This window comes from Peromyscus californicus, unplaced genomic scaffold (genome assembly GCF_007827085.1).
Source record: "Peromyscus californicus insignis strain IS unplaced genomic scaffold, ASM782708v3 Scaffold_13__1_contigs__length_99412109, whole genome shotgun sequence".
Classification (NCBI taxonomy): domain Eukaryota; kingdom Metazoa; phylum Chordata; class Mammalia; order Rodentia; family Cricetidae; genus Peromyscus; species Peromyscus californicus.
In genome coordinates this window covers 81,864,029-81,882,896 of record NW_026294424.1, presented here as the reverse complement: position 1 = coordinate 81,882,896, position 18,868 = coordinate 81,864,029, and the positions used below count along the sequence as shown (strand labels likewise).

The window sequence follows — 18,868 nt, the reverse complement described above, 5'->3', positions numbered from 1 at the left end:
CCCACACTTATCTCTATCAGAAATCTGTAAATACCCTCTTTGTAAGGCCCAGCATCTTCTAAGAGCTTCCTGACCGGCAAAATATATATGCTAACAATAGGGAATGCAAGCAGCTATTTGTGCTGGCATTACAACTGAATTATACTGGCAGCCACTGTAGCCTCAACTACTTTATTTTATAGCCTCAACTCCTTTATTTTGAATGCAGTTCCAGGAGAAATTATCTTGGTTACTACAAGATGATCTTTTTCTAGTGACACACAGATACACATACACACATATATAATTATATATTGACATACACAAGCATATAGACAAGTTACATATGTATGTATTTGATAAATAGATATCATATACATGACAGATGATGGTAGATGAGTAGGTAGGTAGACAGATAGAGATACAGATGATAAATACATAGATAGATACATAGATATTATCAACCCTGAAATTAATGACTGAAAGCAAATTCTTGTCTTCAAGCAGGCCAGACATCCTGAATAGAAGCTGGCAGAAGAGTATGCTTAGACAACACTCATGCAGTGAGTCATCTGTGTTTTCACAACATGTTTCTCCCCAGCACCCATGTCTATTTGTAGCCTGACAATAAAGGCCCTATCCAAACCATCTCTGAGCTGTCTGCCTTTAAAAGCAAGGACGTGGTTCTCAGCTGACTCACTGGAGCTGCTTGTGCTATGGAGACTAACCTGCTGCCTCATTTATGAAAGAGATAATATAACGGCAGACACCCAGGTTTGCCCAGTGTTTTCTGCAAGGTCTTGGTCCTGTGTTTAGAAAGGTAAATGAAGGGAGAGGACTTGAATCCTTAAATAAGCCTATTACATACCACTGCTAGTACCCCATAGGGACACAGAAAAATGTTGCTTCCATCAACACTTTAGATAATTTACTCACCTCACTCTACCTCCAGAATATAAAAGTCTATCTATCTAACACATGGTAGGCACTCCATAAACATTTGCAAAGAAATAAATTAGTATTTGTCATATACCTATGAAATGACCTAAGACTTATCACCAAATCCACAAAATATTCTGTTGTCCTAATGCCAAGTCAAAAAGCCTTCTGCTAACAGATTAAAACATTCATAAGGTAAGGTACACACCCTTTCAGTCATGAGATACTCTTAAATATGTCAAGCCAGCTCACTCCCTAGTTCTTAAAACAGAACAAAAACTATTCATTAATTTTTCAGTTCAACAAATATGCATTAGTAACCACCAATTTTCCTTATTAATCCTTATTCATGTTTTGGCCACCCACTGTGACTCCTGCAAGCTGTCTAGAAGGACTTTGTCAGTATAGTACTAAAGGGAAAAGACTTCATATGCAAAAGAAGTCAAGTATGTTGTTCAGTATTTTCATTCACAGAAACCTTTAAAAATTCACCTATATTCACTATTTCAACAAAATTATCAATAGAGGTTACAAAATCTATTAATAAAATAATTAAAGTACATCCAAAAAAATGTCCTCATGAGTCTGTATAACTTTCCAACTTCCCAGGCTAATATCCGACAAATATTTGGGGGCAGTGCTTAACACACTGATGCTCTATCCCATTCATGCTTCTGACATTTTCAGAACCCAGAAAACAGTCAGGGTTTACCAAGATTATATAAAACAGAGGGAAATCCCATGATATCTATTTTTATTATACAACAAAGTCTACTATCCCAAGGACTCACTCAAATAGAAACTGAATCATCCAAAAGTTACCAAAACACACTTGGATAAACCCCCTTGCTCTTAGATGCTACTACGTTCTAAAGGTAAATCTGGGATGAAGATTTGGCTCAGTGGTAGAGTACTTGCCCAGTGTACTGGGTAGTTTGATGTTAAATTGACACAGCTAACATCATCTGAGAGGAGGAAACTTCAAGTAAGAAAATGCCTTCATAAGATCTGGCTATAGACAAGCTTGTAGGGCATTTTCTTAATTAGTGATTGATGGGGGAGTGCCCAGCCCATTGAGGGTGGTGCCATCTCTGGGATGGTGGCCCCGGGTTCTGTAAGAAAGCAAGCTGATCAAGCCAGAGGGAGCAAGCCAGTAAGCAGCGGTCTTCCATGGCCTCTGCATCAACTCCTATCACTAGGTAACAGCCTTGTTTGAGTTCCTGTCCTTACTTCCTCCAATGATGAACAATGATGTGGCAGTGTAAACCAAATAAACCCTTTCCTCCCCAAGTTTCGTTGGTCATGCTGTTTCATAACAGCAACAGAAGTCCTAACTAGGATACCCAGGATGCCCAAGACCCCGAGTTCAATCCTCAGTATCCCCCCACAAAAAAATTAAAGCTAAATCTCACAAGATGGTAAAGATTATATTTCAAAAGAAGCATTAAATGTCCATGTAGGAAGTATTACGTTATTCTTTCAATGTCCATCAAAAAAAAAAAAAAAAAAAAAAAAACAACTCTTTAAGATGTTTCAGCACAAGTAGACCTCTGTATCGCCCAACAAAAGTTGTTTTTATTCTTAAACATCTTCTCAAAACCAGACAGTGCAACCCTCAAACATCATCAGAGAAGTTGCCTTGTTCCATGGGCAGCAATTAACACAGAAACTCACAACTGGTCCATGTATAGAGAATAAGTCTCTATGGAATGCTCAGTCACCAATGGTTTATCAATATATGTCCTTTCCCTGAAAGGCTTAAGAATCAGCCAAGAAGAGGGGAAGAAAGGCTCTCAGCCAGAGGTTGAAGAACTGGAGTAAAACGGAGCCCTCAGAAAATGACAGCACTACTGAACTCATGAACCCACAGCGGATGCGGTTGCCTACTGACTACCTGTGTTAGACCAAGCCATTCAACAGGCTAGCATGGAGACAGGATGTCTCCAGAGCCTCCGTCTGAGGAGTTACTGATAGTGTATGGCTTCTGGGGTAGGGAGAATCAGTTGCACTTAAGGAAGTGACCCCTGGTAGGTCAACCATGCTTCACTGGTTGGCCCCACACCTCTGAGCATCCATTCGGGCAACACAAACCAGATTTAGAGGGTTATTTTCAATAGTGGTCATGACGGTGGGCGGCTGAGGGTGGGGGGGATGGAGTGGATAGGAGCAGTGAATCTGAGAGGAGTGGAGAGGAGGAAAGGATGAATATGATCAAAATAAAGTATATGCACTTCTGAAATTCTCAAGAATAATGAAAAAACAAAGGAATAGCCAGTAAATATGATAAGTGTTTAATGGCAAAATAAATATTGATATACTAAAGAGGAGGGGCCGGGCTAGTAAACAGCTGAAGCCCTCATGAACACATGTTTTAAATGCCACATGTGGCTGTATGTGCTAGCTTTATGCTGGCCTCAAGGTGTTTCCTCAGTGGATTCTCCACTGGTTTCCTAAACGATCCGCTTTTGAGAGCATTATGCTGTAACCTGGATGAGAAATTGCCGCCCAGCTTGAATCTAGGTCAGAGTTTATGAAAATTTTATTACTGTTACAACTGAGTTGTTTATCCCTGTCTTAGGAACAGGGATACCCATGGCAGGGGCGGCTGCAAAACCCTCTTCCTGTACTTTGGTTCTAAATCACACACATTTGGTCTCCGCAACCCATGCCCAGGGTAGCACAGAGATTCATGTTCTTTGGCCAGCAAAATGGTAGTTTTTCAAATGCTAATCAATGGTAATACTTGGTTACAAGCTTTCATTGAGAGTTTGAATTTCAGTGAGTCTTTGAAAGTCGGAAAATGGAGCAATTTAAGATACACAACCACATGAGACGAAACAATGAACGGTACTTGCCTCTTTCCAAGAAGCCTCAGCTTTTAGTGGTGCCTCTGCTGTGAGGGAGCCCGTGCCAGTCTTGTGGAGAAGCCACATGGAGCTTCCCTAGAACCCAACTGCTCTAGACACTCTAGCCTAGGCACTTTTGACCAGAAATCATCAGACAACTTCAAATTCTGGTGCCATTTAACTGTGATGCATATGAAGGGCCAAAGAAAGAAGGCCTCAGCTGAGCCCATCAACCACCACAACCATGAGATGTCATATAAAATGGCGGCTTTCTTTAATGGATAAACATACTTAACCTAAAATAAAATTGTGTCATTTTTTTCCCTTGGTACTTGGTACCACAAGAGTGTTATCATCTCTATCTTATCTTTGCATCTAGAAAGGACTCTGGAGCACAAATATTTACTGGAGCCAAAGAAATGTAACAAAAGTAATCTGCAGGAATTAGCTACATTTACAAACTAAGAAGCTGGCAGGCAGCACATGTGAATGCCACGTTTAACACTAACGGGCAAGCAAATGGAAGAGTAGAGTTCGAAAGGGCTTCAACCGAGTTTCAGCTCCTTCACTGTGTATTCAGTACCGAGCACAACACCTACTGTTTCTAATGCCTAGATCAACTTTAAGTCATTTTTCCACACGCTGTTCTAACTGATGGGGGGTACGGGGATAGATGACATCTTTTCTCTTATTAAAACTGTAGCTATTATTGACGTGAAAGGAAGGCAAACACCACCTTTCATAACCAACAAACTGTGGTTGTAACTAATGTTATAACATTAACTCGGCCAGGTTCTTTAAACAGTTCAGTGAGAGACGGTCCAGGAATAGAAGAAACAACTTCAGCTGGGATTCACTAAAGCTGAATTCTACTGGCAGGCAGGCAAATCCAGCCTTGAGCAAACCACTCCACTGCTTGATGCATGGATTTGCTCATGTTCGAACAAGGGCAAAGAGGCAGGTAATCATACATCCCCAAAGAGTGTGATCACTAAGTGAAACCAAATAAGGCCCATACATTCCCTATACTGGGAGCTCTAAACCTTGTGCACCACACAGAATCCAAGCAGCTGAGATGCTTTTGCCCAAATAGAATTGTAGATCCTCATTTCCTCCCCTTCTTTTCCCCACTTGTGACTCAAGCCAGATTTCATCGAGCTATTTTTGTAATTACTAACATGCTGGAAATACAGCAGCGAGCCAGAAGCAAAGTAAAATGCAGCATCCAGCAAAAGAAAGAAAAATCACGCTGAGCAACTGAAGGGCCATCTGCTGCTCGCAGAGCTGCAGGGGTGAGAGGGACAATCTGCACTGGACTATTTGCGTCCTCTCTCACATCAGACCCACCTGCATGTTGTCAGTGGCATCCCCGAGCAGTCCTCCAAAAGTGATGGCGTTGGTTACCGTTGCCAGATAAATGAAGAGAATTGCCGAAAGAGCCTGAATATTTAAAGCATCATAAAAGTCACTGGCAAAAAATGGAGCTTTCCTCTTTATGTCCTTAATTAATCCACCACAGAACCTGGAGAGGGAGAAAGCAAACATGTGATCAAGTGTAAGATAAACAGCCATCAAATTCATCAAGACATAATTCACTGAACCGCAAAGAATTTGGACTTCACATGCTTGAGTCAATGACAAGATACTATATAAGACAGTCTCATTTAGATGAGACAGGAAAAAAAAATGTTAGAGAAATACATCTTCTTCTGTCTCTCTTTTTCAGTTACCAGAATAGGTCCAACACTCCCCAAAGATCATCTAGTTGTTCCTTTTAGATGACAGTATAGAATAGATAAATTATAATTTTCCGTTCTCCAAAGACAAACATCCAAATACAATGCATCTCTCCTAAAGCCCCTTAAGATGTCACAATGTCATTTTACCCCCGCTCTGGTGCTCACCAAGACCTGTGAGATGCACACACTCTGCCATCATTCTCTGCTGGGGAAACAACACTGAACAACCCAGGCTCTGAATCTCTGACCTCATGGAGTTTACTCTTGGGGACAGAGGGTAGACAGTAAGAAAAATAAGTAAATAAATAAAAATCAAGGAAAAATTAAATGGAGGTGGGAATTATGTAGTTCTAGGGGAAAGGTATTGGGAAATATAGATAGACGGCCAGAGTGGGCCTCTGAGAAAGTGAATTTGGAACAAGGACCCAAAGGGACGAAGGGCATGCAGGTGTGTGGCAGGCAAGACACATGTTGAACCCATGCACCAGCCTCCTTTTCTTCCAACAGAAGAAACAGCCTTCCCCACAGAATGTGACCTCTGTGCAAGGTACCCCTTTCTAGAGCCTGACACCTCATCCTTAGCTGCGCTGAGCACCCTACTTCTGTGTCCTTGCTAGACACTGGGTTGTGCAGCTACTAAAGGAATGTGGGAAGGGGACAGAAGGAAGAATAAAACAACAGTTTGACGCATTTCAACACATTAAATTCCACAACTCATATCTGAGTTCTATGTTGACAATGGCAAGGTTATTCCTAGTGCAAATAGTTTATAAAGAACCGTAGTCATGCACTGCTTAATGACACTGAGATCTGTGATGGGCCACATATGTGACGGTGGTCTCACAAGATGACAATGTAACTGAAATGACACTATCACAGAGAGGCTTCATTAGATATGATAATATTCTCCAGTACAATTCTCTCCTTGTCTGTCATGGTGGTATGCTGGCATACGTAAGCGTTAGTCTACTGGGAGATATATAAAAGCATATAATTACACACAAACCTAGCTATGTTACCAGTTCATGCATTTGATGTACTACAGTTTTGATTGTTACTTTAGTGCATACTTCCTCTACTTACAAAAATAAGTGTACTGTAAAACAATACGCCATGTTAAGCTGGCAATAGCTTCATACATGTCATCTTTATCTTGCCTTTTGACTACATCAAGAAGCCACAATGAATAACTGGCCTATGCCTTTAGATTTTTATAAGTAGAACTCTGATGTTTGCATGATGACCAAATAATCTAAAGCCAGAGTTCTAGATCATACCTTGTCAATTAAGCAATATATATGGTGAGGAGGGTTTTATTCTCCATTCTTTCAGAAGAAGAGAAATAATTCCTTTTTACTTTAGGAGAGAAACTCAAGTGGGTCACCAGTAGAAGGAAATAATATCATTTCATTCAGATTCAACTGCATATTAAAATGATGTATTTTTGGTTTTTTTTTTTAAATCCTGCAGTGATTTCCACATCTTCATGAAAAGAATAACCTACTAAAAATTTTACTTAACCCAAAATGGTAAAAAAAAAAAAAAAAAACAAAAAACCAATCACCTAATAATGGAGAAGCGATCACAGAAGAAGTTAACGAAAAGGTTCTTAGAAACCAGAATTCTCAGTATGGGCAAGGAGACCACAGACCACCCCTTTCCACACTTTAGAGTAAACATACAGGGAAGGGACAGAACCCTGAAAGCCACCCAGGAAACCTAGGCCAGCTTCAGTCAGCCATAGCACCCATTCTCACCTGCCATCACCTTAACCTTCTTTGCATCATCCCATCACTTGTTCCATTGGTCACACTGTCCAGATGTCAGTGTCCTAGGCATTCTACGCCTCAGTTCTCTTTCCTAAGTCACACCCACACAGACTGTCTCTCACCTGCTTTAGCATTTCCCTCGGACACTGTCCTTAGCCACAAGGCCCACTCCGATCACTCTGTCTAAAAATAAACTACTACTCATCACCAAAGTCCCTGTTTTCCTTCATTGTCCTCATAAACTCACTGGTGCATTTATTTATTTGCTTAAGCCTTCTTGCCCACCTCTACACAGTGAAGCCCATGAGGCCGGGCATTGGCATACTGCTGTATCTCCAGTTCCTGTGACTAATAGATGTACTATAATTGTCTGTTGGCTGAACAAACGAACAAAGCAGTAAATAAAATACTGACAGTGAATTCAGAACAAGGAAGGGAAATTTAGATCTAAGGAAAACCTTATCACGAATGGCAAAAGGTTCCATCAGTTACCGGCCAGTTCTCTGTAGCTCTTCACAATCACCGTGCCCTCCTCCTCCATGTCCTCCATCATGAGGTGTGTCCCCATTCATCTGAACATTCTCTCCACCTGAGTACATATTCTTCCTAAGAAAGACAACAGGGTGAAGTAGAGATTAGTTTATTGTGTTCATTTGCTTTCATGGCTGTAGGATGTTTACAGAGACAGAGTGGAAGGCCTTCTCAGAAAAAGATCATGATTCCTTATTCTTTGCTAACAGGCAATTCTTAACGTATTCTATCTAGAGGTGAGATAAATGCCTAGGTGAACACAGAGTTTAACTTATTGCGCATTTATAGGAACGAAGGTGTTTCACCTGGGGAATGACAGATTTCCAGGAAATGGTTTCTCCTCAACTTCTCTACTAAACTGCTTAACCTGCTAAGTCTGCAAGGGCTCTTCTTGAGTAAAGTGATCTTTCCACAGATGCAGACAGAAAGTCCCCAAGACATCCCTCAAAGAAGACCTATGACACATTTCCAACACCATGAGCTGAGCTGAGTGTAAGCACTAAAGGACATCAAAGCATAGGACACTTGCTTTACGGTGTCAAGTAAATCTAAAGCCAAGGCAGATCAGAGACTCATTTGAGGCAAAATATCCATGGGGATCTAGAACTATCAAAGCATGGGCTGGCCCTACACCTTTTCCAAACGCAGTCTCCTGGCGGGGCTTGGCAATCCCTGAATATTGCCAAGCACATACTGGCTTACCTTTTGTCAGATGATGGGAGGCTCTTTGGAGGTTCTATCCTGATTGCGGGGTCCCATTCCCCAGGTGGGAGGACAATGACTTCATCCAGGAACTCATCAATGCCGGCAATCAGGTCGTGCCTATCTTTTGCTTTGTAAGCGATGTCATGGAACACCTGAATATCGAGAGATGTGCTGATCAACCGAGGCAGCCTTCTGAATGGCTCACAACACATCCCAGCTGAGTCACACAACCCACAGTGCACTCTGACGTTCCCATAACTACACTCTCATCTTCCCCACTATTCAGTCTATTGAACACTGCAGGTTATGATCTCAGCATCTAAGTAAGGGGTTGAAGACATGGAATTTTAAGTATGTTTTTTTTCCCCATCAAAATTCTCACAATCGCTGTGAGAGCCAGATGAAAATGTTTTCTCAAGATTCCCTGCTGAAAGCCGTTTCCTGAATTAAAAGTTATGGGACAACTGTCTGTGAAAATCCAGTAAGAACAAGTTCACACTGACTCTTAAAACCAGGATAAAACACACTCACGGCTGTCCTCTAAAACTGTGAGCTATTTTAAAAGAAAGAAGAAAGCTGGAGTTATATTGGCAGAAAGGAATAAATCAGTGCTCACCTGCCCACCCCCTTTTAGCAAGGTAATATCTAACTCACCGAAGACAGCATAGGGGTTTGAATGAGAAATGGTCCCCACTGTCTTGGGCCTTTGATCACTTGCTCTCCAGTTGTTGTCAAGGCTGATGGAAGTTTGGGAGGTGTGGCCTTCCTGGAGGAAGTATGCCACAGGGGGCAGGCTTCGAGAGCTTCAGCTCTCACTGGACTTCTAGTTTATTCTCTCTGCTTGAGTTTGATGACATGAGCTCTTAGCTTCCTGTAACTGTCACCTGCTGTCCTGCTGTCATGCCTCCCCATAATGATGGTGGTGACTCTCATCCCCATGGAGCTATAGGCCTCCATGTTTTCATTTTCCTATAAGTTGCCGGAGTCATGGTAGTCTATCATGGTGACATAAAGGTAAGCCATACAGACAGCAAAACCTCCACAGCCTTTGTTCCCATCAGAGAAGGGGTTTCAAAATGGCACCCAATCCCTTTTCTCAGTAACCCATTCTTCTAACTGAGCTGGTCTGAAGGTCTTCTTCACAAAATAAAGCCTTTTACATTTTGTAAGTTAATTATTTTTATCATCCAAAAGAGAATATGGCCCCTGTTCAATACCCTCCTATGCTATGGCTTTCTACCATGTCGCTCCTCCTAAAAAAAAATCATTTTTAAGAGCTCTCAGGTATATAACACTAGTTTGGGAGTTCTGAGGTTGATAAGAAGGCAATACACAGGGAAAGTGTTTCTTCTGTAGCAGACATATCCTCTCTCGCCTAATTTTCTCTGACAGACAAGAGTCAAAAATACACCTTCTCAGCCAACCTTGCCAGTAAATATTGGCAGTTTTGACCAATGAGATGTAAAAAAAGCAAAGTTGTAAAATACCTGTTGAAAGAGGCCCTCATCAATATCAGAAAGCCACTCTATGCCTGTTACATGTGGCCAAAAACAATCCTAATTTATATTAGAAAAGAATTTTAAAAGAAAGTAACTATAAACACACAAAATTAAATAAATCAATCGACTAAAAGGATGGAAATAAATGTCCTCTTGAGGGAGACAACAGAGTTGTGTACAAGTGCTCTTGGACCCAGAAGAAAGCAAACAGCTGAGCAATAGTCATGCAGAACTTCTACACCACAGTGGGGACAGAGCCTACAACTCTACACTTAACATGAAAAACTGACAAATCAAGCCACAGCTCAAAAGTAAAATCTTAAGAAACAGCAAAGTAGAAAGACTGGAAAACACAAACTGATGTGCCTATACTCCAACAGTATTTCCTCTACTATAAGAATAGTTCAGAGTTTTATCATAACTAAATATGCGTATTAATACTAAAGCTGCTGTAAGTATGGATTAAAATGTCAGCTCCAAAGCACTAGATAGCAACAGTACCTGATGCACCATAGACTGGCCTCCTCACAAGACATAAACCATAAAAACAAATACATTCTCATATCTAAGAAAATGTATCACCTACTTTATTATGCATTGTTTTATAAAAGTCATCATTTTGAAATAATATAGTATAAGGACATATGAGTTCAGAGAATTGATAAATTAGATAGTTTACGAGATAAAGTAATACAGTGACCTTGAACTTATTCAGCAATACTTAAACATTAGTTTTACCAATTGAAAATACGTAAGGATAGTAACAAGGTACCTGCATATTGACCACTTCAGACAGTAACTATTTGTTGGCATTGAGAACACTCAAAATTCTCTTTATTAGCTATTTTTTCAGTATACAATTAATTGCCTTTAATCATCATTGCTCTACTGTGCCACAGATTATTCCAAAGTGTATAACTGAATTAAAACATCACACAATAACCTATAAATAGGAAAACTTTACGATATTCACTTAATTTTTAAGAAATTTAGAATACTTTCTAAATATTTTTGCTTGGAATAAAAAGGGAAATGCACTTTGTGTTAATCTGACACAAAAACAAAACACATGCCTTACTTACTGTTCTACATAAGGAAGCTCACTTTCCACAAATGATTGTATGTCACCCTGTGAAGAGCCTTGTAGGCACAGAATTCTAACTGAATGAACATGACAGTCAATTCACAGTCTGGATAGACACAAACACAAAAGGCAATCACACATCTGCTTGTCCTGCTTCCCTACCTCATCAGACATCAAGGTGGCGATGGCTCTTCCAATCTCATGGTAGGACTTGGCTTTCCCCTTTGGACCTAAGAGAATGAATAAGAACCTAATGGAGAAGGAGAGAAGCAAAGGCTGTAACACATGTTTCATCAAACCAGGAAATTGTTATCTTAACCCATTATAAGATCAGCGGTAGAGATCATCTTTATTATGTGCGTGCACAAGTATGTGTGTGTGTGTGTGTGTGTGTGTGTGTGTGTGTGTGTGTGTGTGTGTGTGTGTGTGTGCATGTGGAGGCCACAGGTCAGCTGTCTTCCTGAGGAGCTCTTCCATTAGTTTTGGAGACAGGGTCCCTCACTTAATCAGGAGCTCCCAGATGTAGTGGGACTAGCAGCCCAGCAAGCCCAGGGGTCCTCCTATCTCTCCTTGTTCAGTGCTAGGATTACAGGCACACTCCACGGCACCTGGCTAGTTACCTAGGTACTAGCCATCTGAATTTGGGTTCTCTTATTTGTGAAGCAAGGTTCTGCCGAACTGAGGGATCTACCTAGCCCTTAGAACTCATCTTTGAAACAAAGAAAGATACAATGCTAAGGGACAGTAAAGATTCTTTCACACTATCACAAGGTATTCCTAAATTAAACTGAAGATAGAGAAGAAACCTAAGAGCCTTCTTCATTGAGCAGGAAAAGGTTTACTTATCTACTTCACAAATTGCTGGTCTGTTTTAAACTGTCTGTTGTCTTCAGTTCTACTGACTTTGGAATCTGTGGTGCAAGTGTGTTAAGGGCATTAACTACAAAGACTTAGTCCATTTTCTGATTTCTCTGACCTTCCTGTACCCAGTAGGGGCAGTGACAAGTGCTCTTCTCCACATTTTCAGAAAACCTTGTTATTCAGCTGAGTGGGATGCAGTGAAAACCAAACCTTCACAAGTAAGCCACACACTGATAAGAAGGAGAAAGAAATATGAGACAAATAAAAAGTTCAAGCACCGTTCACAGATAGCGAAAAGCCCTTTGTGGGTTCTCTCATTTTCCTTTCTAAATTTAATTTCTTGATAACATAAAAAGCATTGCTCCAGAGCTAGTATGTCCTGAAATAAGCAATGATGAACTTGTCACTTTGGAAGGAGTCCCTCGCTCACCATGAAGGCAGAAAAGTATGTCTCCACTGAGGAAGAGGGAACCTTATAAGTAAGTGACTAAGAAAAGGATGCACACAAAAGGTGACGTTGGGTAAATCCCTGCCTTGCTATTGCTCATGTCTTACCTAACAGGGAGACAGTGAAGACAACACATACAACGGAATCATGTGTTTGCACAGCTTCCGACAGCCTGCAAAGCACATTCATCACCCTATTTAAATTCCCACACAACCTTCTGCAAAACAGAGTGCCTCCTGTTTAACATTAAGGAATTTGAGGATGGGGAAGATGATAGGTGAGCCCAAGGTTTGTGCCTAGTAAAAGACAGGGCTGAGGACAGAGCATGTGGCTACAATGCGTGATGCTCTGGTTCAGCCTCCAGCATCAAAACAACAAAGTCCGGGGAGGGCAGACTGCAGTACACAGGCATCTTATGTCTCACTCCTCCATTAACAACTCTGCACACATGCATGCATGCACACACAGACACACACACACAGAGAGAGAGAGAGAGAGAGAGAGAGAGAGAGAGAGAGAGAGAGAGAGAGAGAGAGAGAGAGAGAGAGAGAGAGATGCACTGGGGCTATGATTCAACAATCATTTTCACAGGTCCCTCCTGGGAAAAGAACTGTGGATTCTTACATAGCCAGGAACAAGGAAGAGTAGACAAGATTTGGTGGTACTAAGAACTGTTTAGCAGCTTACTTCACTAAATTTTACTTTTATTTATTTATTTCCCTAACTCACTTTAAAAAGAAAAAGTGTGAAATAAATGTCACCGTCTATTCCAAAATGGTCCTAAGCATGAGTACTTTTCTTCATTTGTAAAATTTACTCCAAAGAAGATAGAAAAAAAATGAGGAATTAAGATTGTAACAAATGTTCTTAAAAGTTTGACTACTCAGATTTTGTTATCAGAATAACCATAAAACCATCCAGCACTTATTTGCTCAGAACTCGCCCTGCAGTGGAGGCAGGACTCACTGTCCAGGGTTGCCACAGTGAAGGAAACAGCAAAAGCAATTGGCAATTCTGAAGCCTGCTCAAGTGGTCACCGCTGGAACTGCACGTTAGCTCTTCCAACACTTCCACTGATGCTTAGATTTGTCTTCCCCTGAAGATAACACTTCATATATAGCAATGAGGCACCACAAAGTCCTTCTTCTTGACAGTAAAGTGGTTTGGGTTTTTTTTTTTTTTTTTTTTTTTTGGTGGCACTAGAAGGAACGGTCATCGCTCTTAGCACAACACAAGCAAAAATATTTAGCCACTAAAGCAAGCTCCTAGTAAGAAAATTTTTTTTTAAAAAATTAGTTCTGGCTACATTTGCCAGTTCTGCTTGCTTGTCTATAAACTTCTGTCAGAATGACAGAAATGGTCGTTTGGGGCTAAGTGGACAGGTATAGTAACATAAAGGAAAAATGTCTTGTCACTGGCTCCTTTGTTTAGTCCATCTTTACTGGATTTCTCCTGTCTGACCCTGTCACTGTTTCCATGTGTCTAAATATTAATGTTCCAAATAATACGCAACCATTAAAATCTTTTCAGGGCCATTCTCTCCCACCTCTCTCCAGCAGCCCCATGTGAATTCAGCTTGAAGAAACATCCTCTGGAAACTGATACATGGATTCATTATCAGCTTGTACATGTGGTAATAAAACCTAAATAAATATTGCATTCTCTGTGAGGAAATACTCTCCATCACTAATACTCGTCAAACATAAAGCCAGGGAGAGAATAGGTAACTGTCCAAGAACTGACAGCGTAACGGAGCCACCAAGTCAGGACAAGGGCACACGTTTTCTATAAAACATTTACTGCTTGGTCTTTGCTCAGTAATACCAAAGGATGAAAGGAAGTCATAGGTCAGTGGCCGCTGTAACATATAGGATAACAATAAGCCAGAGTATGTGAATTATATTGGTTCCATAACCCAGAAGGAAATGCATCTAGGTTAAAATAAAAAAGACATTTCACCAAGTGCCAGGTAGAAACAACATGGTGATGGAGATGTTAAAAGTTTTCTTATTATGTCAGTTGGGAACAATTTAGAGATCTACTCGCTGAAACCCTGGCAGGAGGAACTCTGGGCACAGGTGTCCAGCGCGGGCCTCGCTCTAAGTTAAGAGTTCCCTCTGCGGGAACAAGGAGCTGCGGCAGCTTCTCATCCACAGCACTGGAGCAATGGAGACGGGGAGATGCGAGGCCTGAGGCAACCACAGCTAGGAAGAAGACTGAACGCCAAAGCTCCCTCTGCCCAATGCCTACCCCACTTCTACCATCCAAGAGGCAAAAGCTGTTACAGCTTTTACGACGGCCGTACATCCTGCCAAACTCGGCTTTTATAATGTCCTGAAAACTCCTTTCATGATACAAGCCAGGTTTTGTCAATGGACAGATGTTATTTTTAGCCAGAAGTCTTTTTCTTTATTAACAAATTAAGAGTAAACATCACATTGGTGTGGCTGGAAGTGAATAGTCCATGTTGACAGCTCAGGGGGGAAAAAGCGGACTCCTGTTACTGGGTTTGTTCTATTCACTCACAACTACAAGTGTCAGAGCTAGAATTTATAATAGTTGCTAGCTGGGTTCAGAAGTCCCCTTCCTACTTGTGTGAGTTTTTTCAAGTAACTAATTCCGCTTGCAGAGGATGCCTCTGGCACACTTCACAACAAAAAGAAACACTGGTGTCCAGAACCAGTGGCCTCTACTCACATTCACAAAATAATTATAGGCAGAGTAAGCACAGCATCAGAATAGGAGCTAGCCTTCCTAAACCACTAGGTCTTTCTTAGAAGGGATGCACCCCCTTCCTGATAGATCACAACTATTTCCAGAATAAATCCAGCATGTACCAATTCCTTACTCCATTCTCTGAAACATCAGTGAACCAAATAACCCATTATTCATAATGAGCAGCTTTGGAAGATGTGGCTAACTTGTAGCTTCCACAATAGACTTCATGAAGACCACCACACCCCATCACTACCACCTACATACAGTGCAGGGCACAGACAGAATCCATAGCAGGAAGACTGTCCCAAACTCAAAAATATAATGTTTTTAAATGATTAACTACAAATTATTTCTCATAGGCAAGTGATTATAACATGCAAAATGTATTAACTTATAAAATGCTAAAGAGACAAGTATAATATTCAGAAGGCTAAAGTTCACTGACTAGCTCTTTGTCTTAAGATCAAGATCTAAAAGGGACAAACTGATTTATAGTTATTACTTCTTATTTTCCTGAAGCGTTTTACCCTAACCCATTCTAGATACCTCTCTAAGTTGCCATGAACTTTCGCCACAGCACCAGAGGTGTGAAGTTCTACCTCTAGCACAAATAGCAAACCTTCCCATTGCCTCCATTCCAGGGCTGCTAAATGGTAATAAGAAAATGTACCCATACGCATCTCTGTGAATGGATATAAAGTGACAGCAAGGAATGCACGCTGTCGATATTAAAAACATCATAAACACATCCTACTGAGTCATCAGACATCAAAGACTGGTATGTTTGCTTTTACATGAAAAGCCAGACCCACCCCAACACAGACCCCCAACCAGCCAGCCATTCCCAGCCACAGTACTGCAAATAGAGGCTACAATGGACCACAAGAAACAAAGTACAAGGAACCCTATGAGCTTAGCTAGGAAGGGGATCTAAGTCAGGCTTCAGAAAAGGCCCAGAATGGTAAAACTGTTTCTCAGGAAGAGTAATAATAACACTCACAGCATAATTCTTCTCTACATTTTAGTGGGAAAAAAATGTGTCTGTAGAGCTACAGAACAGTGTGCAAGGTAAAGCCCACCAAGGAGCATAGGCTGGGTCCATCATAATGACTACACATTCCTCATGGGATTTACTTTATTAGATTTCACAGGATGCAGACATTGTAAATATCCTCATATTGTGTACACACATACACACACACACACACACACACACACACACACACACACACACACACACACAAACAGACAAACTAAACAGCTAAGGAGACTCCACTGGGTGATTCCAGTATACCCTGCTTCAGAAGACAACAAACAGATAAAATATTTCCTGGAAAAATATTAATATCTGAGGGTGTATTTTTCAGATTACAGCCTGGAAATAGTTTTATGATACTGAATTACACCCCTTCACTTCTCTTAAATAAATGGCTTCGCTCCTCTTGCTCTTCAGATGATGCCATATTTCAACTCTAAATTAATACCTCCCTTTGGGACAGAAGAGAATGAAGAGAAAAATGAGGCAGACTGGAAGACACGATAAGAGACACACTAACGGCCATGGTTTCAAACTTCGTGTCTGTGGATCACTGTTCAACAAAAGGCCTTTAAAATGTTTTTTTATTTGTAGCTTCTACTGAAGAAAAAAAAAAAGGTAATAAAAATGAAAAGGCAAGAGCAATTTTCTTTAACATTTCCCGGCATGTCTTCTCTTTCAAGTCCCAGAAAAGTTAGTACAGAGACATGCATAAAGCCATCGGGGCACCAAGCTGGACTCCAGCCATCCTCTGAGTCAGCGGCTTGCCAGGTGATTGCTCAGACAGAACTGCAAGGCTCCGCTGGAATGTTACAGAAAACACCAATCACGATAATCTCATTAATTGCACAGCTGTGATCACCTCCTTTCCAACACTACACATCCAGTGTCTGCCCCAGGTATTTACAAACGAGGGGTGGGAGGAATCATCTGCGTGATCGGGAAGGATGGCTGAACAGCGGAAAGGGCTTCAGGACATCTGCTTCTCATTTTCTTCCTAACCTGCCTCAGAACAAACCTTGAACCTCTCGTCACTGTTGGTTAACCATGCTCAGACCCATCTGAGTCCGTTGAGGGGGATCCACAGCCCCTTCCTGCTCACGTGTAGAAACTAAAACAGAAGTCACCTAACTCTGCCCTGGGACCCACAGGAAGCACACTCCTCCCCCAATCAGGTAGTAATTTCCTGATATCTACCTGAAGCTACAAATCCCTCTTTAACCTCTTTCTCAGCACAAGTCTAAGTGAGGCATTAGCTTCTCTTCAGCTAATCCCATGCCTCAGTCAAGCACCTGAACCGCTAAGAGCAGCTTATGTTTGTAACATAAGCATGGTTCCTTTGAATGCAAAATGGCATGCTTAACGTAAAGTGTACGAATTTAAATGCTTAGAGAGATGACAAGGTTTTACAAAGATGTGCATTTACATGTGCATCTATGTGTTGGTGCATCTACATGTGTGAGCCTAGTAACAATTTTCTGATACGACAGAGGAAATGAAAATATCTATGACCTTTGAACCACTTACTAATTGTATCTATTTGGACACAGTATTTAAACTCACTGTCTCCATCTGTTAAATATGGATACTAGAGTTTGCATACTAAACAAATGACCCACAAGAAGAAACTAGCACATGGGCCCATCAATGAATACAGCTGCCATTATTATTACTATTCAAGTAACATGTAATTTGAGAGCACAAATGTCAGTTAGGCACTATTTCAAATGAAACCTCTCCAATGCATTGAATGTATCCTCATTCTACTGATTCTCTGACCTAAAAGGGCAAGCCATTTCCCATAAGCACCCTGTGAACCCTAGCAGGTGGGAGAGCTTACCTTGTGGGCACAGGGACCTCAGTCAGGGCACCCAGCATGACAGCCTGCTGTAGCCGAACAAAGGCAATGAATGGAGTATCCAAGAAGTCAACTTCCCCAACAAGCACGTTGGAGGCTTCTGCATCGCGTGGCAGTTTTTTCATAAATTTATTCTTCAGCTGCACAGGAAGGGCCAAGAAAATATAATTTATTTCAAGAGAGAGAAGAGTAAGAAAATATAGCATATCCATTCCTCACAGGAAATCTCTTGAAATGAGTCTTCACAGAGCAGTACTTGGCCAGACACTTTAGTATTATGATTAACCATTATGTCATAGTAAACACCTATCTGTCCCTTCAAAAAAATACTAAAGATGCAATAACATGGGATATATATTATACACATACCCATACATATTAGTATACAACATATCTCCATTAATCGATTTACATTCACTCAATACACTATTGAGAATTTACAGACAATGATCTAAGCCAGAGGACTAGCAGGAAAGAAAGACTCATTCCATGCCCCTATCAGGTTCGCATTACCTTTGGGGACATAAAATATGATTTAAAGTAATGGAAAGTACTGAGAAGGAAAATGGGACAGATAAGAAAGTACTATTTCTCAGAGATGTCAAGGAAGGCTGCTGAAGAAACACACTGGACAATGGAGAAAGGATACAAGCCATATGCAAAGACCTAGACTGAAACACCAGGCAAGCAAAGGGATACTGGAAAGCCTTGGGACAGGAAGGAGGTGGGTGGCTAATGGAGTAGTGCAAAGTCCAGTGTGGGAAGCTAAGAAGCAAAGAGGAGAAGAGAAACCAAAGCTGCATGGACAATGGGGACCATGTCATGGGTCACTGGAGGCCATGGAAAAGAGCTGAGA

The 18,868-nt window shown here is 41.1% G+C and overlaps 1 protein-coding gene across 3 annotated transcripts in view; it reads right to left on the bottom strand.

Annotated features, from left to right (window-relative positions):
- Nucleotides 1-18,868, bottom strand: part of Slc4a4 (solute carrier family 4 member 4) — a 337,951-nt gene that overhangs the window by 97,202 nt on the left and 221,881 nt on the right. For all 3 annotated transcript variants that reach the window (XM_052735335.1, XM_052735337.1, XM_052735336.1), the window contains exons 8-12: nucleotides 17,995-18,152; nucleotides 11,254-11,341; nucleotides 8,506-8,660; nucleotides 7,765-7,878; nucleotides 5,112-5,286 (exon numbers count right to left, since the gene is read on the bottom strand). In XM_052735335.1, the coding sequence (XP_052591295.1) occupies nucleotides 5,112-5,286; nucleotides 7,765-7,878; nucleotides 8,506-8,660; nucleotides 11,254-11,341; nucleotides 17,995-18,152 (690 nt within the window). The remainder of the gene's footprint in view (nucleotides 1-5,111; nucleotides 5,287-7,764; nucleotides 7,879-8,505; nucleotides 8,661-11,253; nucleotides 11,342-17,994; nucleotides 18,153-18,868) is intronic.